Source organism: Mobula birostris, chromosome 17 (assembly GCF_030028105.1).
Source record: "Mobula birostris isolate sMobBir1 chromosome 17, sMobBir1.hap1, whole genome shotgun sequence".
NCBI classification, from domain to species: Eukaryota; Metazoa; Chordata; class Chondrichthyes; order Myliobatiformes; family Myliobatidae; genus Mobula; species Mobula birostris.
In genome coordinates, this window is record NC_092386.1 from 25,727,260 (window position 1) to 25,755,176 (window position 27,917).

Consider the following 27,917-nt stretch of genomic DNA (forward strand, 5'->3'; position numbering starts at 1 on the left):
TTTGAAATTGATCCAAAATCCACTCTCCTCCTTCACTCAATCTGTTTAATTGGCGCCCAAAGAAGTTGTTGTGGTAGCTAGTTGTCAGGCCACTTGTTTTCAGGAATCAGCACGGTATGGCCATTCTGCTCATTGTGCCTATTCTATCCTTTTTCCCAGCTCCTTCGTCTCTTTCCTTCAACTTTTACCATTTCCAGTGTTTCCTCAATACATTTAAAAAAAGTATTTTCAGCTGTTACATGTCAGAACTCACCATGTAATTCTTTTCTCAAGTCATATTCTGTTCTTTTCAAGAATACCTTCATGCTAACATCTGTCTGGCTGATTAAAGTGAGCCTGTTTATTCAAAGCCCCACTGAGGTTGCCAAGAACAAGGGGTTTTGCAATGACAAGTTGCTGATGGGTGTGCCCTTAATTATTTATTAATTGAAATACCACACGGAATAGGCCCTTCGGCCCTTCTAGCAGTGCTGCCAGCAACCCCTGATTTAACCCTAGCCTAATCACGGGACAATTTACAATGACAAATCCCCCTACCAAGCTGTACGTCTTTGGACAGTGGGAGGAAACCAGAGAACCCAGAGGAAACTGGCGCGATCACGGGGAGAACGTACAAATTCCTTACAGACAACGGCATGAGTAGAACCCAGGTCGTTGGCACCGTAAAGCTTTGTGCTAACCACTTCGCTACCGTGTCGCCCCATTTAACAGCAAGGAGTAAGCTTCATCACATTAACCTACATTCCGGTACCTCACATCTTGCTTTATTTTGAGATCATGGGATGGATGAGTCATTGATCAGAGACGTTTGGGTCAGTGCCTTAAGAGATCTTGTGGCAGTGCCACGGAGCTGGGATAATTGACCCTCCAATAACTACGGCCATCTTCCTTTGTGCGAGGGACAACTCTGGCTAATAGACAACCCATTGCCTTCAGTGTGGATGCCACACTTCATCAAACATTACCCTGTTACCTGGAAGAGTGACCCTCACCTCACCTCTTCTGTCCATGTTGTAAGGAGCCAGTGAGTTCAGGAGTTGAGAGGTCAAGGTGAGTACACGTTCCTTGGGACCGTGGCAGATGTGCCTGTGTGAAGGCAAATGGCCAGACAGATAGTGGATGCACCCATTGGTTCAGAACATTACAGAACCATCTCTGGGCCCAAGGTGCTGCAAGAGATCTGCCCCCCAGTACAGAGGACTCGAACTCTTCAGTTTGTGCAGCTTTCTAGCGGCTTTCTGTCTGAATGACCAGACCCATTACTCCATCCTAAGGATCAATCAAAGTGCCTACTATTAAAGTAACCCTGGGAGCTTTGAGGAAAATAGTGGGAGAAATGCTTTTTGAGGAAACGTTTGGAACACTTTTTCTCAAGACCTGAGAAAGGGAGGCTTCAGGTTTCTTTGCAAGGCTCTGGGAAACTTTCCTCTGCTTTCTGCACATGCATTGGAAGTGTTTGTTTATCTGAGGAAGTTCTCTTTATCCTTCCTCCCAAGTATTGGTCCAGCTTCAGGTTGTTGAAAAAAGTAAGACTGCTTCTCCACTCAGACCCCAGTGAAAACACGATTGAAGCTTTCTTAAAGTCACATAATAACGATTTGTAGTCACAAAAGACTTCCACCTGATTTTGGTGCAGCTGAGTGGCCTGTGAAACCTTACGGATTAATATTAAAGGTAGATGGGGAGAAATTGAGTTCTGGGTCGGTAATGGACAGCCTATATTTAAACTAAATCCTTTAGTTAAAATCCCCATAGTCTCCAACTTCTCTGGCAACAATGTAATGTTTACGTGGTCTGGTAAAAGCAGTTTTTCCTACAGAAGTTTAAACTGTTTGCATCAATATATCCGAACCTTATATTTTCCTGTGCCCCTGGGTTATACTCCAGATTCCACCATTACACCCAGCTTTAAAGCTGGGCTGCAGTCACATTCACTGTCACATTCACTGTCACATTACCTCACCAGCATGTAAGAAAACTAACTTTGGTCTCAAACCACTGACCCTTCCCAATCCATTTTCTGTCTCCCCCACCCCTCCTTTTTCTCTTCTCCTTCTCCACCTCCACTTTCCCACTCTGCCTCTGACAATGTAAAGAAATAAGTCATGGCCTAGTTTCAATTACCTGCTGTTGCTCCCTCTCCTACAAGAGCCCCCCCTCCCAACCTTCCTCTTTCCTTGTTCCCCTTCCCATCATGTTAGTAAAGGGGAAATGGTGTGTAGTTCAAGAGCAGTAACTGAGTTTCCACTTTAAGGTTAATCATATTGCCCTTATTTATTACTGCATAATGAAATTTGAGAACCATACAGCAAAGGAGAAACATTAAAGATCCCCTTCCTTACAACCAAGGAACTTGGAAGTGCAGAATTAGGGCATCACAGTGCTACCATCAACAGGTGTATTTACAGTAAGATAATATCACAGAACTTGTCACACCCAATTTCCAATTAACAGTAACAGGGAGCACCATCCTTGGCTGATCTCAAGTCTTTTCCCCCACCTTGTTAGCAATTATTATGATTATGAGTTCATTTATTGTTTCAGGTGAATGTTCTAATACTTCAGAAACCAGTACAATCACTATTAAATATACCATTAATTTAATTCTTCCAGTACAATGAATAGGCTTAATTGTTTAAGTGTTATGAGATTCCAAGATGTGTTGACACATTATTGACCTAGTCACATAAATATATCAGGGGTAGCCTGGTGTTGTCTATCACCCTTGTGGGGTAAAAGGAATATCCAGTGTAATTTGTTTCTTGCCAATTAAATCTCCGATTTATTTTTTTGCAAGTCACACTAACAACTACAACAGGAAGCAGGAGTCAGGGGAGAGGATTAAGACAGAGAATGTAGCAGTATGAATGAGGTTGGGAAAATAAATGGGGGAAGCAAGCAGACTTAAACTGAGCAGTAGGTTTCTTTAAATCAGTACAGGGTACTATCACTGACAATAGTTTAAAAAAAAAATTCTGTCCCTTCAGCAAATCGTAACTCGGGTGTTGATCAAAACCAGTGTGGCTCTGATGGTCATAGCACATCCTCTTTATTGAGCTAGTGGGAGTGTGAGGAAACACCCGCGTCTTTTACTACGCCAGGGTGGCGCCAGTGTGATGCTATTACAGCTCCGGGCGGCGGAGTTTGGACTTCAATCGGTAAAGAATTTGTACATCCTCACCATAAATGGAGGTTTCCTCCAGGTGCTCCTGTTTCCTCCCACAGTCCAAAGACATACCGGTTAGTAGGTTAATCGGTCATTGTAAATTGTCCGGTGATTAGGCTAGGGACAAATAGGTGGGTTGTTGGGCAGAACAGCTCGTCGGACTGGAAGGGCCTGTTCTGCATTGTCTCTAAAATAAAACATATATTTTTAAATAACTGTTGCTGTGACACATTTTTTATTTATTGGTCCTGGACCCAGCACCCTCAGCACCAGCTTACACCGTGTGCATTCAGAAATCTTGCATTGATTAATCTGAATATTCATAAATGACATCAACATTATATTATGTTATTTAGACATGTCAAAGTTACAAAGCCTCCACCAAATGACACTTTGGTCAGTACTTTTTTATAGAAGGCATGACTTCATTTTAGATTCGTAGCTTTTGTGGCATAATATGAGAATCTCAAACCCAGAAGTCAAAAATAACAACTCCCTGCATCTCTTTAAAATTTTACTTTGAAAACTTTAAATACCAAACTGCACTTTGATGCAGCTACAGATACGTTAACAAAATTATTAACACACTTCAGTTGCATTATTTCCTTTGAAAAGGTCTGATTCGCATCAACAACAAAAAAGCAGAGATGAAGGGGAAGGAAGGGAAGATTTCAGAGAGCATTCTGCTGCCCTGTGACATCTAATCAATGAATGAGTATTGCACAGAACTGTAATGAGAACCATTCACATGTGGAATTACATGTCAAGGTTCTTCAAGCAATGCATGCCATAAAGTGCTACAAACAGGGGAAGCAAGCATTTTCCTAAAAGATCTTTTCATACACGTGGAAAAAAGCCTCCCAACAATCAAGAATTAAGAAACTAAATCGTGTAGATCAACTCTTTCATTGCCACTAGTTCCTCCAGATGTACTGAACCTCCTCCCATTAGCCCAAAGGCTGGGTACATTGTTCCAGAACATTCCACCCGCCTTTCATATAGACACTGCATATTGTCCCCATCGTGGAAACTGACTTTCCCTCTGTCATAGTCCAGACAAATGCCAATCCGATGGGGCATAGATAGAAAGCGCTCACAGGTCTCTGTGCAAGAGGTGGAAGGACTTTTGGGCATGAAGAACTTCCTCATTCCTATGGTGACAAAAGTGAAAGGCTGGGAGTGTTCCAAAGCAATATCTTCGCTCCCACTGTCGTGTCCACTGTCATGGTCATACCTGTGGAAAAGAATAACTTAATTTAGCAGAGAATAAACCAATAAAATATAACTCTATAGTTCAAATCTTGTGTTGCAGACCTCCCCAGAATGGGTGACTATCACTTGACCCATTAGGTTCACCTGAAACCTGCACCATTCTGCCCATAGGTCCTCAAGTCTTCCCTTAACTTTTCTCAGGCAAAAAATGGTCAGGGTACATCACTACACTCCTCTTCCCATAACCTCAGCAAGCAGTCTGAGGGAGATAGTCTATACTTACTAATCCCATTGTTTATACATCTGTACATTGCAATAAGGCAGGTGAAAGGAATCCAACTACTGTATACTATGTACAGAGGAGATGTCAGGGGTAAGTTTTTTTTTTAAACGCAGAGTGGTGAGTGCATGGAATGGGCTGCCGGCGACGGTGGTGGAGGCGGATGCGATAGGGTCTTTTAAGAGAGTCCTGGACAGGTACATGGAGCTCAGAAAAATAGAGGGCTATGGGTAAGCCTAGGTAATTTCTAAAGTAAGTACATGTTTGGCACAGCATTGTGGGCTGAAGGGCCTGTATTGTGCTGTAGGTTTTCCATGTTTCTGCGTTCTATATCCCATCTTGTTCACCCTCTCTTAGTTAGTGTGGCAGTGAGGTGATTTGGACAGGAAGTAACTAGCTGTCAGTTGCTTGAACCTTCATTTTCATCTCCAGAAATGTGAACTCACATATAGTACCTTGCAAAAGTCTAAGGCATGTATACAAGTGCTGCAGGAGGGGTGTGGGACAGGTGGCAGAGAAGGAGTGCCAAGGGTGGGGGGTGGCACAGGTGCAGACACCCCCAGCCCTGAGACACCAGGCCAGGACATTTGATTCCAAACAATTGGTTCATTGATCATTACAGAATGTCTCTCTGGTGCTTCCCACTCCCTCCTCTCTCCCTTCCCCTTTTCCCAACCACGATTCTGCTCTCCCTGCCCCCTTCCCACTCTCCGTCCACAATAGAGACCTATATCAGAATCAGGCTTATTATCACTCACCTATGTCATGAAATTTTTTTGCAGCAGCAGCAACAGTGGTACAGTGCAATACATAAAATTAATACATTACTGCAGCCTAGCTTTATATGTGCCTAAGACTTTTGCTCAGTACTGTAGATGTACTCCCCTCATTTAACTTTATGATGTTCAACTTTACCTGCAACATTATTTAAACAAAGTGGTGAAACCACTTCTGATTGGTAGGAAATGGTTATCACGTGCAGTTTGTGCATTCACAAGGAAGAGACCATTTTTGTTCCTCCAGCTAACATAATCACAGGATGAGAAACAAATAATCAGGACACAAGTAAATCTGAAAAGACTGCAGAAACCATAATATGCAATGGATTTGCTTAATTAATGCTTGTGTTCATGCAACAAGGGATTATTGCAAAAAGTAAATTCTCATCTATTAACTTCATCGGCATGATTTCACAAACCTCTGAATAAGACCATGACCATAAGATATAGGAACATAATTAGGCCATTTGGCCCATCAAGTCTGCTCCAGTATTTCATCATGGCTGATCCACTTTCCCTCTCAGCCTTCTCCTCGTATCCTTTCACGCCCTGGCTAATCAAGAATCTATCAAGCCCTGTCTTAAATATACTCAGTGACTTGGCATCCACAGCTGCCTGTAGCAACGAATTCCATGGATTCACCATTCTCTGGCTAAAGACATTCCTCCTCATCTCTGTTCTAAATGGATGCCCTCTCTTCTGAGGCTGTGTCCTCTGGTCTTAAATGCCTCCACCATAGGAAATATCCTCTCCACATCCACTTTATTGAGGCCTTTCAACATTTAATAGGTATTCTTCCGAATTCCAGTGAGTACAGGCCCAGAGCTATCAAACTCTCCTCATATAATAAGCCTTTCAATCCCAGAATCATTTTCGTGAACCAACTTTGAACCCTCTCCAATGTCAGCACATCATTTCTTAGATTGCTAACAATACTCCGTGAGGCCTCGCCAGTGCTTTATAAAGCCTTAACCTTACATCCTTGCTTTTATATTCTAGTCCTCTCAAAATGAATGCTAATATTGTATTTGATTTCCTCACCACCGACTCAAACTGCAAATTAAACTTTAATCCTGCACGAGGTCTCCCAAGTCCCTCTGCACTTCAGATTTTTGAATTTTCTCTCCACTTAGAAAATAGTCTGTTCTTTTGATGCTGTTACCAAAGTGCATGGCCATACACTTCCCAACACTGCATTCCAAATGCCACTTCTTTGCCCATTTTCCTAATCTGTCTAAGTTCTTCTGCAGCCTCTCTGCTTCCTCAACACTACCTGCGCGCCCACCTATCTTTGTATCATTTGCAAACTTGGCCACAAACCCATCAATTCCATCATCCAAATCACTGACATATAACATAAAAAGAACTGGTCCCAACATGACCCTGTGAAACACCATTAGTCACTGGCAGCCAACCAAAAAAGGCTCCTTTTATCCCCACTCTTTGCCTCCTGCTAATTAGCTTATGCTTTATTCATGCTAGTATCATTCCAGTAATACCTTGAGCTCTTAACTTGTTAAGCAGCCTTATGTGTGAAACCTTGTCAAAGGCTGTCTGAAATTCCAAGCACACAACATCCAACGATTTTCCTTTGTCTGTCCTGCATGTTATTTCTTCAAAGAATTCCAACAGATTTGTCAGGCAAGATATTCCCTTGAGGAATCCATGCTGACTACAGTCTACTTTATCATGTGTCTCCAAGCACCCCGAGACAACATCCTTAATAATCATCTCCAACATCCTTCCAGGTACTGAGGTCAGACTAACTCATCTGTAATTTCCTTTCTTCTCTCTCTCTCCATTCTTGAAGACTGGAGTGACATTCGCAATTTTCCAGTCTTCCGGAACCATGCCAGAATCAACTGATTCTTGAAAGATCACCACTAATGCCTCTCAATGCCTTCAGCCACCTCTTTCAGAACCCTGGAGTGTAGCCCATCTGGTCTTTGTGACTTATCTACCTTCAGACTTCTCGGCTTCCCAATCACTTTCTCCTTACTAATAACAACAACACTCACTTCTGCCCCCTGACACTCTTCAATTCTCGGCATACTGCTGGTGCTTTCCACTGTGAACACATCCAAAATACCTATTCAGTTTGTCTGCCATTTCCTTGTCTCCCATGACTACCTTTGTAGTATTATTTTCCAGCAGTCCGATGTCTACTCTCACTTCTCTTTTACACATTATACATCTGAAGAAACTTTTAATATCCTCTTTAATATTATCGGCTACTTACTTTCATATTCCATCTTTTCCCTCCTTATGGCTTTTCAGTTGCCTTCTGTTAGTATTTAAAAGTTTCCCAATCATCTAACATCCCACTAAATTTTGGTCTATTATATGCTCTCTCTTTTGTGTTGGATTTGACTTCTCTTGTCAGCCAAAGTTGCATCATCCTGCCTTTAGAACACTACTACATCTTTGGAAAGTATCTTACCTGTGCCCTCCAAATTGATCCAAGAAGCTCCAGCCATTGCTGTTCAGCCATCACCCTGCTAGTGTTCCCTTCCAATCAATTTTGGCCAGCTCCTCTCTCATGCCCCTGTAATTCCCTTTACTCCATTGTAATACTGATACATCTCAATTTAGCTTCTCCTTCCCAAATTGCAGGATGAATTCTATCATATTATGATCACTGCTCCCTAAGGATTCCTTTCCCTTAATCTCTCTAATCATCTCTGATTCATTGCACAATATCCAATCCAAAATATCTTACTCCCTTGTGGGTTCAACACTGAGCTGCTCTAAAAAGCCATTTCATAGGCTTTCAACAAATTCCCGCTCTTGAGATCCAACACCAACCTGTTTATCCTAATCTACCTGCATATTGAAATGTCCCATCACTATTGTAACATTACCCCTTTGACATGCATTTTTTATCTCCCATTCGTCGAGCACATCTTTGCTACCGTTCGGGGGTCTGAATATAACTTCCATCAGGGTCTTTTATACCCTTTCAGTTTCTTCGCTCTACCCACAACGATTCTGTATCTTCCAATCTTATGTTACCTTTTCTAATGAATTAATTTCATTTTTTTTAATTTTAATTTTTTTTTACAGACAGAGCCACCCCCCCCCGCCTCCTGCCAGTCCTTTTGATACTATGTATATCCTTGGACATTGTTTCCAACGATAATCTTCTTCCAGCTATGATTCAGTGATGCCCACAATGCCATACATGCCAATCTGTAACTGTTCTACAAGTCCATCTACCTTATTCCGTGTACTGCGTGCATTCAAGTACAACACCCTCAAGTCCTCTATTCATCACCTTTTTCCGCTTTTGTTCCCATTTTACGATGCAGCTCATCCCACTGACTGCAATTTTGCCGTATCATCAGCCTCTTCATGCTAGCAGTCTCACTACACACTGCCTCTGTAAACCAACCATCCTATCCTCAACCTTATCCTTTCAGTTCCCAACATCCTGCCATACTAGCTTAAACCCTCCTGAACAACCTTAGCAAATCTGCCTGCCAGGATGTTTGTCCCCCTCAGGTTCAGGTGTAACCCATCTCTTTTACCTGCCCCAGAAGAGATCCCAATGATCCAGAACTCTGAACCCCTGCTCCTTGCACCAGTTGCTCAGTCGCCATTCTTCTGCCAAATCATCGTATTCTTACCCTCACTGGCACATGGTGCACGCAGCAATCCAGAGATCACTACCCTGGAGGTCCTGCTATTCGGTTTTCTACCCAGCTCTCTAAAATGTCTCTTCAGGACCTTTCCTAGCAACATCAGAAAGCATCACACTTTTGTGAACTTAGCTTTGGGAGCTCAGAATGAAGGCAGTAATTTTCAGCTGAAATTAACTATTTTACTGGGCATAAATTTTGGCTGACTGGAGGAAAGTATAGTGGGGATGTTGGTGGTAAGTGGTTTTCTTCTCTTCAGGGAAAGTGGCGGGTGCATGGAACTCTATACCAGGAGTTGTGTTCGCTGCAGGTACTTTAGGGACATTTAAGAAACTCTTAGATAGGTACATGGAGGGGCGAGAGGTCAGATTGATCTTGGAGTAGGTTGAGAGGTCAGCAGAGCATTATGGGCCGAAGGGCCTGTACTACTCTGTAATGTTCTATGTTCTATGTTTTAAAATTGGGGATCAGGGCTCCCTACAAGATGCCCGGAATGCCATGGCAATGCAAGCAGGTTGTCAGAGCCATTGCCAGCTCAATGAACAATCTACCCAAAATGTTCCACTGGCAGGGTCCTTTTCTGCAATTCCACTTTTTCTCCGATACAAAGCCAATTCCCTTTTGAAAGACTACATTGAATCAGCTTCCACTACCCCTTCGAGGCTGGCTACTCCAATTCACATAAAAAGCTTAGTCCTCATCTCCCCTCTCGTTCTTTAGCCAATCACCTTAAACTCGTGTTACCAACTGCCCAGCCAGCAGAAAGAGTTGTGCTGCTTCAGTTTGTTAAAACTTGCCATCACTTTGAATATGCCCACTGTATCTCATCTGAATCCATTCTGCTCAAAGGAAGACCCTTAATAACTCATTCATAATTCCAACCCTTCCTTTAAACTTTCTTTGAACCCTTTTTGTTAATGAAAATTGACCCAGTTTCTCTTGTCTAGATACATGATGATATTTCCTTATTCTTGGTGATACTCTGGTAAATTTCTCTGTATCGCTGCCAAGAACTTGACATTCTGTTTAGATGATATAGCTCATTACTGAACACAACTTACAAGGTTAAGCTTAACTTCCTTTTGTAATTGAATCCTCTTACAAAACTCAGTCAGTATCATATAACTTAAAATATTAGAGCAACTTATGGCCTAGATAGAGCGGAAACATCCTCTGCACATCCAGTAGTTGGAGTCTAGGATCAGAGGGCACAGCCTCCGAATAGAAGAACATTCATTTAAAACAGAGATGAGGTGGAATTACTTCAGCCAGATGATAGTGAGCCTGTGGCGTTTATTACCCCAGACAGCCCAGGCGGCCAAGTCATTGGGTATATTTAAATTGGAGGTTGATAGGTTCATGATTTGTAAGGGCATTATAAGTTACGAGAAGAAGATAGGAGAACGGCATAGAGAAGGGATAACAACTCATTCGTGATGGAATGGTGGAGCAGACTCAATGGGCTGAATGGCCTAATCCTGCCCCCAAGTTTCATAGTCTTATGGAATGATGAGCATGATTGTTCATTCACTTCCCCTGGGGCTGGGGTGATGAGCAGACAAAGGCCTAGAGAAACTTCAGCTGCATATTTGATGCAAAATTCACGTCACTCGTACAAACCACTCCAGAAAATGTCAGCAACCATTACTTAAGGCATGTGGATAAATAAACAAGCAAAGTCAAACACACAGAGTAAATAAATAACGTGGTATAAACCTGGGACTGTTGATGTCATGGGGACTGTGAAACCACTCCTGCAGCTTCGTATCAGATACCACGCCTACTTTAACCAGGTAGGAAGATGCGTCCACTCGGAAGGCCCAGTAGTATTTCCCTTTTGTTATTCCTGTGTCTCCAGTGATGAAATTTAGGGACATGTAACTTCCAGCCATAATCCGCTCTGCACCTAGCAACAGAGGAAGCCCAGCCACACTCTCCACGGAGTCTCTCTGCTTGCTGAGAATCAGATGATCACTGTTGTAGCCGCAAGTCTCATCAAATAAGAATCTAAAAACTACATTGAGAAAAGAGAAATGGTCAGAACCATAAGGTCATTTTTTGATTTTTGTTGACAAGCAGAATAATGCTGGTAGTTTTGGTGTACGTTCTGACCTTGTGTAACAAGGTTTCATTATCCCTCTGTACTCTTACACCTAGCTACCTCCATAGTCTTCACTAGTTCTTTCAAGGTGTCTGCACACCTCCATTTCATGATCAACCAAAAATTTAATCACCTTGGAGGCTCCCTAAACATCTCTGGGTCCCTAGTTGTCTTTCCAACAATTGTCTCCTCTCGCAGAGATAGATAGGTTCTTGATTGGTAAAGGGGTTAAGGGTTATGGGGAGAAGGTGGCAAAATAGTGTTGAAAAAAAATTAGTCACAATTGAATGCCAGAGCAGATTCGATGGGATGAATGGTCTAATTCTTTTCCTATATCATCTACTCTAACGTACACTTAATCAGCTACTCTAACATATCCTTATTTGGCTTTGCATTATACTTTGATACCTTGAAATTTGTTGTTCCTCTCCGTGCCTTGTGGCGCATCAGGTAGCAACCTTTACGTTTCTTTAGCATCTGTCTGTGGATCAACCTGTACCTTAATCTACACAAGGACTCCCAAGTCCCTTTGCATCTCCAAGTTCTGAACTTTCTCCCCATTTAGAAAAGCCTACGCCTTTATTCCTTCGACCAAAGAGCATGAACAAACACTTCCCTACACTGTATTCCATCTGTCATTTCTTTGCCCATTCTCCCAATCTGTCTAAGCCCTTCTGCAGATGCCCTGCTTTCTCAACGCTCTTCAACTATCTTTGTATCATTCCATAAACTTGGCCATAAAGCCATCAATTCCGTCACCCAAATCATTGACTCATAACCTGAAAGAAGCATTCCCAATACCAACCCCTGCAGAACACCACTATTCATGGGCAGCCAACCAATAAAGGCCTCCTTTAATCCCTTCTTTGCCAACTGCCAGTCAGCCAATTTTCTCTCCATGCTGGTATTCTTCCTGTAATTCCACAGGCTCCAGTTTGGTTCAGCAATCTCATGTGCAGCACCTTGTCAAAGGCCTTCTGAGAATCCAAGTAAGAAATATCCACTGACTCACCTTAGCTTATCCTGTCTGTTATTTCCTCAAAGAATTCCAGCGGATTTGTCCATAAAACCATAAGATATAGGAGAAGTAGGCCATTCGGCCCATCAAGTCTGCTCGGCCATTCAATCATGGTTTGATCCAATTCTTCCAGTCATCCCCACTCCCCTACTTTCACCCCATACCCTTTGACGCCCTGGCTAATCAAGAATCTATCTATCTCTGCCTTAAATACACCCAATGACTTGGCCTCCACAGCTGCTCGTGGCAACAAATTCCACAGATTTACCACCCTGACTAAAGTAATTTCTCCACAACTCAGTTTTAAAAGGACGTCCTTCAATCCTGAAGTTGTGCCCTCTTGTCCTAGAATCCCCTGCTAAAGGAAATAACTTTGCCATATCTAATCTGTTCAGGCCTTTTAATATTTGAAATGTTTTTATGAGATCCCCCCTCATTCTCCTGAACGCCAGGGAATACAGCCCAAGAGCTGCCAGATGTTCCTCATACGGTAACCCTTTCATTCCTGGAATCATTCTCGTGAATATTTTCCGAACCCTCTCCAATGTCAAAATAAGGAGCCCAAAACTTCACACAATACTCCAAGTATGGTCTCACGAGTGCGTTATACAGTCTCAACATCACATCCCTGCTCTTATATTCTATACCTCTAGAAATGAATGCCAACATTACATTCGCCTTCTTCACAACCGACTCAACCTGGAAGTTAACCTTTAGGGTATCTTGCACAAGGACTCCCAAGTCCCTTTGCATCTCTGCATTTTGAATTATCTCCCCATCTAAATAATAGTCTGCCCATTTATTTCTTCCGCCAAAGTTCATGACCATACACTTTCCGACATTGTATTTCATTTGCCACTTCTTTGCCCATTCCCCTAAACTATCTCAGTCTCTCTGCAGGCTCTCTGTTTCCTCAATACTACCTGCTCCTCCACCTATCTTTGTATCATCGGCAAATTTAGCCACAAAATCCGTTAATACCATAGTCCAAGTCATTGACATACATCGTAAAAAGCAGCAGTCCCAACACCGACCCCTGTGGAACTCCACTGGTAACCGGCAGTCAGCCAGAATAGGATCCCCTTATTCCCAATCTCTGTTTTCTGCTGACCAGCCAATGCTCCACCCACACTAGTAACTTCCCTGTATTTCCATGGGTTCCTATCTTGCCAAGCAGCCTCATGTGCAACGGCTTGTCAAAGGCCTTCTGAAAATCTGGCTTTGGCCTATTTTGCCATGTGCCTCCAGGTACACCATAATCTCATCCCTAACAATCGATTCCAACAACTTCCCAACCACTGATATCAGGCTAACAGGTCTATAGTTTTCTTTCTGCTGCCTCCCACCAATCTTGCCTTGTCAGGCAAGATTTTGCCTTAAGGGAACCATGCTGACTTCGGCCTATTCTATCATGTGCCTCCAAGTTAGGTGGGGCGAGCAAAGACAAATCCTGCCACAAAAAGAATGCTGAGCATTGTGTTAACAGCTGGCTAAATCTGATTTGGCCACAACTATCTGTGCTGTCAAGTATTTTAAAAGACTGAACATTTTTGATATTCTAAATCATTTAGAAATATTCAAAACTATTGAAAAATTAAAATTAACAGAAAACAAAATTAGAAAAAAAACAAGCTATTAAAAACATGAAACATTTAAAATCATTTTATTTAAATGCAAGATACTTGTTAAAAAAATGGAATGAACTAATAGTTACTGGCCTCTCTCAGTTATTTCCTCACTTTGAAATCAATAGTGAAGCAGTCCCTGGATTAGATCCATTCTACAGCAGACTTTCCATGGAAGTCCTAACAAAGGGTCTTTGACCTGAAACATTAACCGTTTCTCTTCCTAGGCTCTGCAGATGCTGGAAATCCAAGTAGCACACACAAAATGCTGGAGGAACTCAGCAGGCCAGGCAGTGTCTATGGAAAAAGAGTACAGTCGACGTTTTGGGCCATGACCCTTCATCAGTCCTGCCTGACCTGCTGAGTTCCTCCAGCATTTTGTGTGAGCTATGTCTCTTCCTAGAGATGTGGCTTTTCAACATTCTCTTTTTTTATTATTTCAGGATATTTGTGAAAAATCCCCAGGAGAGCATTTAGAAAAACACTGATTGCAACTTCAATACTTTGGTATTGCAATTTGTGTTAAGTTACTCATTGTTTTGTGGGGAAAGTTAACATTTTCTCTTGAAATCTATTAATTACCAATTAGCTTCAAACTATTGGTACCCTTCCAAAATATTATGTTCTCTCAAAGGGTAGGTAATCCCAATCCATTGGCTTGACAAGGAGTCATGGAAACAAGATGGCACTTCAGCGGGTCGTCTCTAGTGCACAGAAGATCATCAGGACACAGCTCCCAGCCCTGGAGGAAACCTACAACTCTCGCTGCCTAAGGAAAGCTACAATACACACAGGAAGTACAATACACATTAGAAGGACAATACACACCCATGCAATCATCTGTTTGAACTTCTTCTATCTGGCAGACGTTATAAGATTTTCTATGCCCGCACTTCCAGAATGAAAAATAGCTTTTTCCCCAGAGCTATAATTGCTCTGAACCAATCGATCAAGCATCATCCATAAATTTGTTATATTGCTACTTTAATACTGGTTTTATGGCTGTCATGCATCTGAGTTGCGCTTTTGTACTGCTGGACATTGCTTATACTGGCTGGTCACTTGATTTTATTTATTGTTTATTTATTTTATTTGTTGTTTTATAGCATTGAGTACAAGAGTTGCAAACTCATTTTCGCTGTATTGGTGCATGACAAATTGTACTATGCAATGTCAATAAAGATATTTCATTCATCCATTCCGCACTAATAAAATATTTTTACTTCGGTGACTCTATAGACCTGGAAATATTCTAGTACAAAACATCCTTATATTGGACTGGTGTTCGAACCTGCAAAAAAGGGCAATGGTTGCAACTCAAGAGATTTCAAATTCTGGCCTTTTACTCTTATGGAAAAAGTGAATAAAGTTACAGAATGTTTACTGGATCAAAAATCAGGTAACTTGAAAGTTTGCAAGTGGCCTCTAAGAGGCCATCTGATCTGTTGTCCAAAAACGTTGTGGCACAGGGACTCGTTAAAGAGCAGCTTTGCTCCTTGGAGTCTCTAATGAGCAGCTTAGGGACTCTGAGCAAAAATGTTTGGAGCATTTTCAGTAGTTCTATATATAACGTGATAAGTGAGGGTTTTGAAAGCAAATTAACAGTGACCAGTACTATCCCCAGGCATTTACTCTCTGAAAGATAGAGGGGAGAGTAATGCTGCACCAGAAACAACCTGATTTCAACCTTCCTTTGGAGCACCCTAACTTGGCAAATGCGGGAATCCTTGACCATCAAACACAGAGCTCCACATGACGGACTCATTTAAATTCCACTATCCAAAACAATTTAGAAAGTACTTGGAAACCAGTCTCAAAACTAAAGTTAGAAGTATTTGGAGCTTAGCAAAAAATGTGCTCGATTCCATAGATGATCTTTTGTTGATGGTTTCAGTGGAGCTTGGAGGGAGAAATCATTGGAGGGTCTTCCAAGTTAAGAAAATAAAAACTCTTCATGTACATTTCCTATGATCAACTACTTTTTTTGCTGAAAGGGAAGTACTTTGAGTAAAAGTCCCTAAGCTTTTCTTTACTCATATACTGTACACTCAACAAACATGTGAAGAGAAAGCAGCAAGGGCAACCCCACCCTACGAAGTATCATTGCCTGCAGGCTAATAACTCTGCTACAAGAAGATGAGGTGAAGGGAGCTACAGAGACAGCCATCTTATGCTGTGTTTAGCAACAAACTGAATTGGTATAAATATTTAGCAGTAGTGGTACAAAATTACGACATTCCAAACAGTTGGTTTTACTTTATATTTGCATCAGTCATTGAAACTTTGCAAAAAAAAGTTTTCCAGACGCAAATAAAAGCTTTAGAAAAATCTCAGCACAGTGTCTTGCGTCAGTGATTGAGTGGTTAAATATGTAGGCGACCCATCCAATTTGCATGATTGGCTTTAGCAGGAGTTTATAACCTTTTTTATGCCATGGACCCATACCATTAAGGAAGGGTTCCGTGGATCCTGGGTTGGGAACCCCTGGTCTAGAGCATTTAAAATTAATCATTGAAAAATCAGGAACACTATCCCCTGTACCAAATGGCCTACTCACTGCTTCTATTGAGCAAGACTTGAGATTACAAAAGGTGCACAATTTGAAAATTAAAAAAAAACTTGTCTGGAAATGTGAAATAAAAGCAAAGTATAAGAAATATTCTGCAGATTCTGATGAAAGTCATTGACCTGAATTTTTGTAGTTTCTCTCTGCACCATTCTGAGCATTTCCAGCATTTCTTGTTTTATTTTACAATCTCACCTAATTTATTTCAGAGCATCTTGGTGAACTAAACCATTTATAAATATGCATAGCACTTCTTCAGTCACATTTTCTTATAAATTCACGGGTTTATTTAGCAGATTGTTTTTAAACAGTTTATGGGTCCATTGATTAGTTGAAGACGTTGGCGCTTGGTTGGTGCTGTTGGATGTTTCATAGGTTAAGTTAATTAAAATAAACCTGTTACCATGTACTGGTGTACACCAAAAGTAGCCTGATGAGGTAGAAGAATCACTTAATGCCAAGTTCTTTTTTTCATTAAGCATGATCTCATCTACAAAAGACTTGATGGAACATTCCTATTTGATTTAGTTTACCGCGTTAGAGCGTCACTCTATACAAGATCTCAACAGCCCCAGAGCAGTTCTGCAATGAGAGAGGTGCTGTCTTTCAGAAGGAACATCAAACATCTGAGTGTAAAAGATTCCATGGTTTTAATTCATGGAAGAGTGTGGGAGTTGTCTCTGGTGTCCATACTAATTCTCATCATCCAGTCAGCACTGCAATAGTTAAACATATGCATCATCAAACACAAAAGAATGACAGTGAGCGAAAGGAGATACTAGGGCTGATGCTCAAAAGCAGGAAAGAGATAGGGAATGGGACAGACTTGAGGAGAGAATGTCAGAGTGCTGGATCTCAGAAACTTAAGGCAATGGTTAAAATGGCACTTATCAAAAATTAGTCAGAGATATGAAGAAGCAAGATCATGGAGAGATACGTAAGCATAGAACACAGCAAGTCCTTCAGCCCACAATGTTATGCTGACCTTTTAATATACTCCAAGATCAATCGAACCATTCCCTCCTACATAACCCTCCAGTTTTCCTTCATCCATGTGCCCAAGAGTCACTTAAATGTCCCTGAAGTATTTGCCTCTACTGTCACCCCCTGCAGCATGTTCCACTCACCCAACACTGTATAGAATATCTCAGACACACACCGCTTTACTTTCCTCCAATCACCTTGAAATTATGCCCTCTTGAATTAGACATCTCCACTTCGGATACTTTATCTGGCTCTCCATTCTATGCCTCTTATCATATTATACACCTCCATCAGTTCATTCTATCCATCTTCACTCTAAAGAGAAAAGCCTTAGGTCTCTCAACTTTTCCTCAAAAGACATGCTCTCTAATCCAGGTAGCATCCCTGTAAATCTCCTCTGCGCCCTCTCTAAAGCTTCCACATCCTTCCTATAATGAGGCTATTAGAACTGAACACAATACTCCTAGTTTGATCCAAGCAGATTTTTATAGAGCTGCGTCATTACTTTGTGGCTCTTGAGAATGTTGGAGTAATAGTTTTAATTTTTAAATCTAGACATTGTTTAAGCAGGAACCAAGATGAGGTAGGACAGGTTGACCGCGACTCAGTGCAAGTACAGTTTTGATGAGGAGAATGAAGAAAGCTGGACAGCAGTGCTCAACAGCAGTCAAATCTAGAGGGAACAGGGGTATGGGTAAAGGTTTCAGCAGCAGATGTCCTGTAAGAGAGTAGAATCAGGCAATGTTATGGAAATTAATGATGGCGCAGTTATCTGATCCAAAGTTCATCTGGGAGTCAAACATGACACTGAGGGGAGAAGAGATAATGTTCAGCTATCGTCTTTCTGCTTGTGGAACCTTTCAGTGTGTGAAATGATTTATGTTTTCTACAACAGTGGCGACACTTCAAAATAACACATGGCCTGTGAAGTGATATTGAATTTCCAGAAAGAGAATGAAAGGTGCCGTAAAGGCAATGCCTTTAATTCCTTGAACGCAAATCAAACATCATTTTATGAAGAGATGTGCCCCTTTAAATGCTTAGGACGCTTTACTGTCGTAAGAGAAAGACCATTCAGATGCAGATGAAGAAACTCCACAATAATACTTCTATGAAAATATCACTTTACAGCCAATCAATTAGTTTTAATAATATCAAATTGTATCAATTCACTTACTTGGCAAGCTTTATTTTAATGTTTTCAGCAAGCATAAATGAAAGGAAGAATGACACACTTTAATGGAAATAAATGCTGATTTTACGGAACAAAGGTACACAATAAAATAAGCATAAACAAGTATGATGGAAGGATTTGTTTCAGCTTATTTTAAGTATGATTCCACAAGCAGCTACGTTTTCAACTAATAGCTTTGGTGGTTCAAAAGACACAAATGTGTGATGGATGAAGTTAAAAACCAACAAAAAAAACAGCAAAAATAAAAAAGAATATGATAAAATTGATGGCAGCTGACTGGTATTCCAAGAAGCTATCCCATGACTGAAGTTTAAGTTCCTCTTTCTGAAAGATAGCGTTTACAAGAGAGATCATCTCAGGCCTCACAGCAGATTTCCCTCGCCAGTAAATGGCACATGGGAAATAGGAAGGATAAGTTAATATGGAAGCTGTGGGTGGGGGGGGGGGGTGATATGACAGGTGAGAATGAGATTTACAAGCACTATACATAAAAATAACAAAGGAATCAAAGAAAATCAGACACTACAAAAAAATTCATTAAAATAAATACAAACGTTAAAAATAATAGGAACAATCTGCATAAAAACATGCAGATGGATCTGAGATTCTTCTTCAGAAATGGAAAACAGACAGGCTATTGTTGCCTGCAAGATATTCCTTGGCTGTTCCCCATCAGTGGCGATGGAGTCAGCTTATGTAAGAGTTATGCAGTGAATGCAGATGCCATTAACTCAGAAGCATGGAACTGAAGTGACCCACTTCTGCTGCGGTGGGCCATATACTGTATGCTCTTGTCCATTATGCCTCTTGTAATTGATGGGAGAAAATAAACAAGAAAAAGCAATCCCTGAGAACTAAACAGACATTTCAGCTTTCCGGAAAGAGCCTGTAACTTTGCTCAGTAGATTCTGAATATTGATATTTTAATTGCAAAATTATGCTTATGGTATGCATATGAAACATTTTCATGTTGGTTATTCATTACCCTTTTACAGAAATATCTACAGCACAATATCCTACTCACCAACCCAACCCTCACCACCAGCTTTAGTGGTAACAACAAAGAGGATGGAAACATTCCCATAAGACCTAGGGGCAGAATTAAGTCATTCCTCCAATTGAGTTTGTTCCGCCATTCCATCATGGCTGACTTACTGTCCCTCTCAAGCCCACTTCTGTTGCCTTGCATACCAAGCTGGAGCATAAATCTACCGTCATTGCCACCTGCCATTTCCAAATGAAACATCGTTACTAGGAGTACAAACGTACGCACTGCCCCGCCACAAACTTTAACCAAATGTTCAACCTTGTCATTGTGGGACTTAATTAATGGAGACAAAAAAGCAGAGCGCGTGATATCAAAGTGAGCAGTGTTTCCTATTCATGAAATTCAGCTGCTGAGCAAGCCATGAAATATGTTTACACCTTCAAAAGCAAACCATATTATATTAGCCCTTACATTCAACTAACTATAGCACTGATGGCTAGCTTTTCCTTCTCTTTCGATCACAGAAGAAATTTCACCGGCCATTGAATATAGTTGCACCTCTTAGGTATAGCTGTGGAATAAACTAGGAACATTAATCCATTTGTTTTGCAATTGCAGAAATTCTGATGGGTGCAAAGGTGCTGAGAAAGCACCTGACCTATGTATTTCCCCTCAGAGAGAGCCTGCGGCAGTCAGCTGCTCTGATTATTGCAGAAATGGAAGTCTGTGGCTGATGACGCAGTGGTGGTGGAGATTAGGGTCAGTGGATAGAACATACTGTGGAAGTTGTGACAAGGCAAGGGCTAAGATAATGTCCAGGCAAGGCTAGTTTATAGATGGTGCGCAGTCATCCTAAACAATGAGGGGTATTGATCATGTGGATAGCCAGAGGCTTTTTCCCAGGGCTGAAATGGCTAACATGAGGGGGCATAGTTTTAAGATGCTTGGAAGTAGGTACTGAGGGGATGTTAAGGGTTAAGTTTTTCACACAGAGTGGTGGGTGCATGGAATGCACTGCTGGCGGCAGTGGTGGAAGCAGACACAATAGGGTCTTTGAAGAGCCTCTTAGATAGGTACACGGAGCTTAGAAAAATAGAGGGCTATGTGCTAGGGAAATTCTAGGCAGTTTCTAGAGTAGGTTGCGTGGTCAACACAACATTGTGAGCTGAAGGGCCTGTAATGTGCTGTAGGTTTCTATTTGTAACAAGAAAAGTCTTTAAAGAGCATAGTTCCCCTTTGCACAGCATGGGGCTGGATCTATTTGATATACCAAGACAAGAAAAAGATGCAAACAAAGGATTCTAGGGTGACACTATTGATCATTTACTTAATTAATTCTAAAGTATTATCAGCCTTTAATGTGTAGATTATTTTGGTTATTAATATCCACAATGTAGTTTGATTGGTGACTGATTATGCAACTAGTATTCGACGAGTCAATTTCTGTATAAAAATGGGATTCATTTGTTCAAACTTTAGAACAGTTTGGTGACAAGGACCTGGCTGTTTTCCTTCGGCATGTGTAAATGAAGGGTAATCAAGGAACGTGTGCAAGTTTTCAGAGTCCAGTTAACCAGCGATGGCAATACCACCCTCAAAACAGCTGGAAAATCATCGACAGATTGGTCAATCTCACCTCTGCCACAAATGAAGTTCAAAAGCTTTAACTGTTTCTGACTTTATTGTCAATATTATAGCCATGTATTGAGATAGAGTGAGAAGTTTGTCTTGCATCCTATTCATACAGATCGGAGCATTACACAGTGCATTTAGGACTTAAAAGACTAGAATGATTATAATAGGAGTAATTAGCGGGTCAGCAGGGAACAGCCTGGAATGAGTTGTCATACTCTGGTGGTGTAACATTTAAAACAATCTACTAAAAATTAATCAACAATAAAATCATTAAAACACATGTTTGAAATGAGAGAATGTAAAACATAAGAACATTTAAATAATATTCGACAACGTGTATATTGGACAAAGCGCCTTATCCACTGCAACCATTCCTTACACTGAATTCAATGGTGGAGAGCTTCCTTTGCTAAGTGTAACCTAGGGAGTTGATTACCAGCAACTGCTTGGGAACAACTTCACATTCTGCTGCTGAAGCATAAGGAATATGGTCAAAGGAACGTTGGCAAACAACTATCTACAGGTTTGGGATTTTTACAGGTTTTCTTGAGCATACATGGAAATCACCCAGCACTGGCAGCTGGAGGAGGAACTGCAGCTAACCTGATGGAAAAACCAGCAGTTTCCCTCAAAGTCCATCATGTGCAATATGCATCTGCTAGCATTTCTCCTCAAACTTCAGCCCAACACCACTGACTTCAAGGAGGTATTGGCCACGTGTTCCCTTAGGACTTAAGTGAGGCAGGAAGTAACCAGTGCAGTATGGACTGAGAGAAACCAGGAATCTCCAAGCATGGCTGAAGTGCTACAAATGAACTTTGATCAAGGAAGTGGAAAAGTCGCCCAGGGTCCCAATGTCTCAGCAACAACTAATTTCATCAAGTAACATTCGTGAGCATCAGGAAGGGACAGAATGGATCTCCATTACATTCAGTTTTAAGACTGAGATTACTTTACCGCTGTTACGAGACTACTGATTGGTTCCCTAGCACAAGATAGACTCTTGACCTCAGTTTTATGGCCTTGCACCTTATTGTCTGCAGCCTCTGCATTTTCTCTATCACCTTAACATTTTATTCTACATTTTATGTTACTGCTATCCCTTGTCCTACCTCAATACACTGCTGTAATGAAATTATCTGTTTGTAAGGTATGCAAAAAAAAAAACCACTTAATTTTACCTTATAGACATCCGTCAGTCTCGTGAGACCATGGATTTGCACCTTGGAAGGTTTCTGGGCTAGGTTGTATGGAAGACCGGCAGTTGCCCATGCTGCAAGTCTCCCCTCTCCACGCCACCGATGTTGTCCAAGGGAAGGGCACTAGGGTCGACACAGCTTGGTACCGGTATCGTCACAGGGCAATGTGTGGTTAAGTGCCTTGCTCAAGGACACAACATGCTGCCTCAGCTGAGGCTCGAACTAGTGACCTTCAGATCACTAGACCGACGCCTTAACCACTTGGCCACTTCTTGTACCTTGGTGTGACAACAATAAAACTAATTTAGCTTTATGGTATATTCTTTTTTTAATGGAATGGCAACACCTGGAAGGAACAACCATTACTGCAATGGTTGCTAATAGGATAGGAGTATAGGATGTGTGTAGTCTTTTCAACTTGACTCTCCAAGTCAGGGACAGAGAAGTGGATACGGACTTCTGGTCCTCAGATAAGATTCAGCATCTCATTCTTACTAATCTTCCTTCCCATTAAACTTTGTGATTCATCTAAGCATTGTGATTCATTCAAGCATTACTGAGAACATTCAGTATTAAAAGTTACTGAGATGGTTAGAAAATCTTCGATCGAAAGATGGGACTATTTGGCTCAGAGAAAAGAGGACCTGTTGTTAAAAGAATCAATGGTGCTGATGTCAAAGATAGCCAGAAAAAGAAAGATTTAATACAAATTTTTGTTTTAATTTTAGAATTGACATTAAGAAAGTGACAAAAGTGGCCAGAAGAAATCCCATTATTGCAGAGATATGATTTCTTACAGACGAAACAATGAATAAACTTTTGAAACAATGGATGACAGTATGAAAATGGAGAGAAAGGCAGAAAACCGGGATCAGTTCTGAATTTCTGTAACATAAACTTAGCCAATAACAATGGAGAAAATGTATTTCTCCTGTGACTCAAAATTTAGGCAACAATTCACAAATCAAAAGTTAATTTAATCACAATACATCTGATTCATTAGAAATAAATTGCCCCTGACATTTCATGAAATTTCAATGAATCATATTTACAAGCAGATAATAATCACCGTTTAGAGTCAGGGCTAAATATATCTTCTATTTTCATCAGGAACAAGTTTTAATGACAGTGAAGTGTTAACTACAGACTGTGAGGTGAAGTTAAACCAAGTACAGTTCAAACTGTTACTCTCATATGATAATCTGGAGAAAAACGTGTACAACTGACAGATGAGCAGATGTAGGGAAGGACTACAACGAGTCTCATTATACAGCATGTCACTCCAATGTATCTCCTATTAGGTCAACTAAAGACCATTTCTGATAGGCTCCATAATATTGCATCCTTTGCCCTCTTGGCTGACTATTACTAATAGATTAGACATCAGGAAATAATGCCTGCATGCACACACAATGGAGATATTTTACATGTATAACCAGACTATTTTGGACATACTGTATGTGATTGAAATCCATCCTGTGCATAAACAATCATTTCTTCCTGTGTATGCCTACCATGTTTACTTAACTGAACTAGTCTTGGAATAAGGGTAAGCATGCCTACAGAGAGTACCCTCTGCATAACGACAGCTTGGGTAACAGAAACTAGTCTTTAAGGAATTTTCAAATCATTACACAAAGATTTGCGATATGAAATAAAAATACACTGTTATGGGATTTATTTAACTAAATAAACACAACATGCAAAAATAAAAGCCAATAAATATTGTCATTTTTTTGTCAAGGGTTTGCATTACGGGAAATTGCAACATGGATGGTTGACTATAGTGCAACCCTTAGTAATGCGGGCATGTATTTATGGTGTGTATGTTGATAGCACAGTAATTCTTCAATTATCCAACAGCAAATATCCAAATGCCAATGGGAAAATGAGCCAACTGTCCTAATAAATGTAATTAATCACTAATGTAATATGATGCTAATATTAAGTACATCCGAGAGCCCTCTCATCTTATTAGTGTAAACTTATTGTTATGTGTAAATGTGTGCCATGGGAAAGAAGGCACTCCTACACCAATGGAATATCGTTGCTGTATTCAAAACAAGCACCACTCTCCAGGATTGTGAGAGTTAGGATCTATTTCCACCCATCTGACTCAGAGACAGGGACGCCCACTGAACCAGTGCTCACTCCGTACCAGAACAGACATCCCTCTAGATGTTTGCTGATTCTAGTTTCCACCTCCACTGATGGAGGCCATGGCTCACCAGCTGACTCAGAGGCCTCCGCTAGCTTCCAGGCTCCTATAGTGACAACATGGTGCTGCTTCTGTATGCACGGCAACTGGTGGATGACTCAAAATAAGTCTTTTTTCATTCTAATTTCAAACTTCTCATAGGCAACCAAAAGATATTTACACAGAGGCACGTCTTTGTTATTCTTTTCCAGAAACCATCCCTCTAACCTAAAAATAGGCACGTATTGAGCACTGATAATATTCAAACTGGATCCAGAGTTTAGAATTTTGTATTCAAAGTATAAAATTCCTGGTTAAAATATCAAGAAATCCAAAACCTCTAGTTATAATTTATCATGTACTGAATCTTCTGGAAAATTCCGTGATAGGACGCAAAATTGGGCTGGGAAGTGGCAGTTGGAGTTCAACCCAGATAAGTGTGAGGTGGTTCATTTTGGTAGGTCAAGTATGATGGCAGAATATAGCGTTAATGGTAAGACTCTTGGCAGTGTGGAGGATCAGAGGGATCTTGGGGTCTGAGTCCATAGGACACTCAAAGCTGCTGCTCAGGTTGACTGCGTGGTTAAGAAGGTATATGGTGCATTGAACTTCATTGAACGTGGGATTGAGTTTATGAGCTGAGGGGTAATGTTACAGAAGTATAGTACCCTGGTCAGACTCTACTTGGAGTACTGTGCTCAGTTCTGGTCACCTCACTACAGGAAGGACGTGGAAACTATAGAAATGGTGCAGAGGAGATTTACGAGGATGTTGCCTGGATTGGGGAGCATGTCTTATGAGAATAGGTTGAGTGAACTCAGCATTTTCTCCTTGGAGCGGCAGAGGATGAGAGGTGACCTGATAGAGGTGTATAAGATGTTGAGAGGCATTGATCGTGTGGATAGCCAGAGGCTTTTTCCCAGGGCTGAAATGGCTAGCAGGAGAGGGCGCAGTTTTAAGGTGTTTGTAAATAGGTACAGAGGAGATGTTGGGGTAAGTTTTTTTATGCAGAGTGGTGAGTGTGTGGAATGGGCTGCCGGTGGATACAATAGGGTCTTTTAAGGTACATGGAGTTCAGAAAAATAGAGGGTTATGGGTAACCCTAGGTAATTTCTAAAGTAAATACATGTTCAGCGCAGCATTGTGTCCTGAAGGGCCTGTATTGGCTGTAAGTTTTCTATGTATCTATGTTTGTCAGCCATTTGGAAGCAAATTAATTTTATAAGTCATTTAGTAGCCTAATACAGTAACAATAATAGGAGTCCTGATGTAGGCCTGAAATGGTGTCTGTTTATTCCTTTCCATAGATGCTGCCTGACCTGCTAATTTCCTCCAACATTTTGTGTATGTTACTCTGGATTTCCAGCAGCTGCAGAACCTCTTGTATGGTTACTTACAATAATTATAACCCTCCTTCTCCCACAGGACTTACCCGGAGCAGGTGGTGTACAGAAAACTACTTCCTTGCTGCAGTCACTGTAATTCAAATTCTTACACCCTTTCACTCTGAAGACGTAACTGCTGTTGGTGTCGAGGTTGGAGACGACTTTACTTGTTTCACTCACATCCTCGGTGGACTGCCAGACACAGTCTCCATCTTGATCAATTTTCCTGTATTCCAGTTTATAGTGGTCTGCACGAGGGGTTCCGCTGGGCTGCTGCCAACAGATGATTCCTTCATCGTACAGTCGACTTTGCTTCTGATCAATAACTGGTGCCTCTGGAACTGAAAGGCAAGGCATTTTCGTTATTCCACAGATTGTTCCCTACACCACATCACAGTGACCCACTCCTGCTCCTGCAACAGCATCTCCATGAAATAAAGGGCAATTAGGGAAGGGCTATAAAAGTTGTCCTTGATGGCAAACCCACATCTCAAAAAGTTTAGTAGATATTATACACTCAGTGGCTACTTTATTAGGTATACTTGTACACCTGCTTCTTAATGCAAATCTCTAATCAGCCAACACATAGCAGCCACTCAATGCGTAAGTGCATGCAGGCCTAGTCAGCAGGTTCAGTTGCTGTTCAGACCAGATTATCAGAATGGGGGAGAAGTGTGATCCAAGTGCCTTTGACAGCGGAATGATTGTTGGTGCCAGACAGGGTGGTTTGAGTATCTCAGAAACTGCTGATCTCCTGAGATTTTCACACACAACAGTCTCTAGAGTTTATAGAGAATGATGAGAAAATTTTTTAAAATATTCAGTGAATGGCAGTTCTGTGGGCGAAAACATCTTGCTAATGAGAGAGGTCAGAGGAGAGTGGCCAGACTGGTTCAAGCTGACAGGAAGGAGACAATAACTCAAACAACCACAATACAACGGTGGTGTGCAGCAGAGCATCTCTGAATGCACAATGTGTCAAATCTTTTTTCTAATATAATTTTTATTGAGTTTTCGAAGTGATTACATAGAATGATAATATCTACCCTTCCCCCCTCCCCTTAACCCTTCCCCCTGATATATACCCCTACCTGAAAAAAAAAGAAGAAAGAAAGAAGAACTGCCTGGATAGTGGAAGGGTTCCACATGCTCCATGGGATTCAAAATAAATTTAATATATTTATTTATTACTCTCCCCAAGGGACCAACATCTTTATCATCGGAGCAACTAAATATGCCATCCTATCTTTTGTAAATAAGGGCGCCTGATATTCAAAAATGTATCATATTTATCTCTTAAATTATAAGTAATTTTTTCCAGTGGAATACAACTAGAAATTTCATTATTCCAACGATTTATACTTAAATACGAATCCGATTTCCAAGTAACTGCTATAGCCTTCTTGGCTACTGCCAATGCAATTTTTATAAACATGTCGAATCTTGAAGTGGATGGGCTAAGGCAGCAGTAGACCATGAACATACACTCAGTGGCCACTTTATATATTGAAGTTTATATACAGTTTACACACACACATAATACATAAGTATATGTGATCTGTAATTATATTTAGTTTCTGAAAATCAATATATTTTTTCTTAGCAATTGCATTAAATGAGACATTTTCTGAGACCAGCATGTACAACGCAATTCCGTGAATGCTTAAAGATAATTAAAATGTTTTGGAACACTTCAATCTAAAGCTGCATAGCATTCAGTTCTATTGGTTTCATCAATATTAAATTGGAAAAGCAATTTGTAAAATGGCGAGATTTAAAATCTGGATTGCATAAATAAGATAAAAACAAATTCAATTAAAAAGACCGGAGCTCAGGAAAGCACATCAGTATTCATCAGACAGAGCAAATGTAACTAGTTTCAGAAGATAAATTAGTGCTCAAGGTTAACAAGTGGAACACAAAGAGCTTCCTTTACTCTATGCCAACAT

At 40.9% G+C, this 27,917-nt stretch overlaps 1 protein-coding gene across 5 annotated transcripts in view; it reads right to left on the reverse strand.

The window, feature by feature from the left end:
• Positions 1-2,273: 2,273 nt before the first annotated feature.
• The window catches only part of trim36 (tripartite motif containing 36), a 122,518-nt gene continuing 96,874 nt past the window's right edge, over positions 2,274-27,917 (reverse strand). For all 5 annotated transcript variants that reach the window (XM_072281074.1, XM_072281071.1, XM_072281075.1 and 2 more), the window contains 3 exons: positions 26,016-26,309; positions 10,792-11,089; positions 2,274-4,400 (listed from right to left, as the gene is read on the reverse strand). In XM_072281074.1, coding sequence (XP_072137175.1) covers positions 4,049-4,400; positions 10,792-11,089; positions 26,016-26,309 — 944 coding nt within the window. In that variant the 3' untranslated portion in view covers positions 2,274-4,048. The remainder of the gene's footprint in view (positions 4,401-10,791; positions 11,090-26,015; positions 26,310-27,917) is intronic.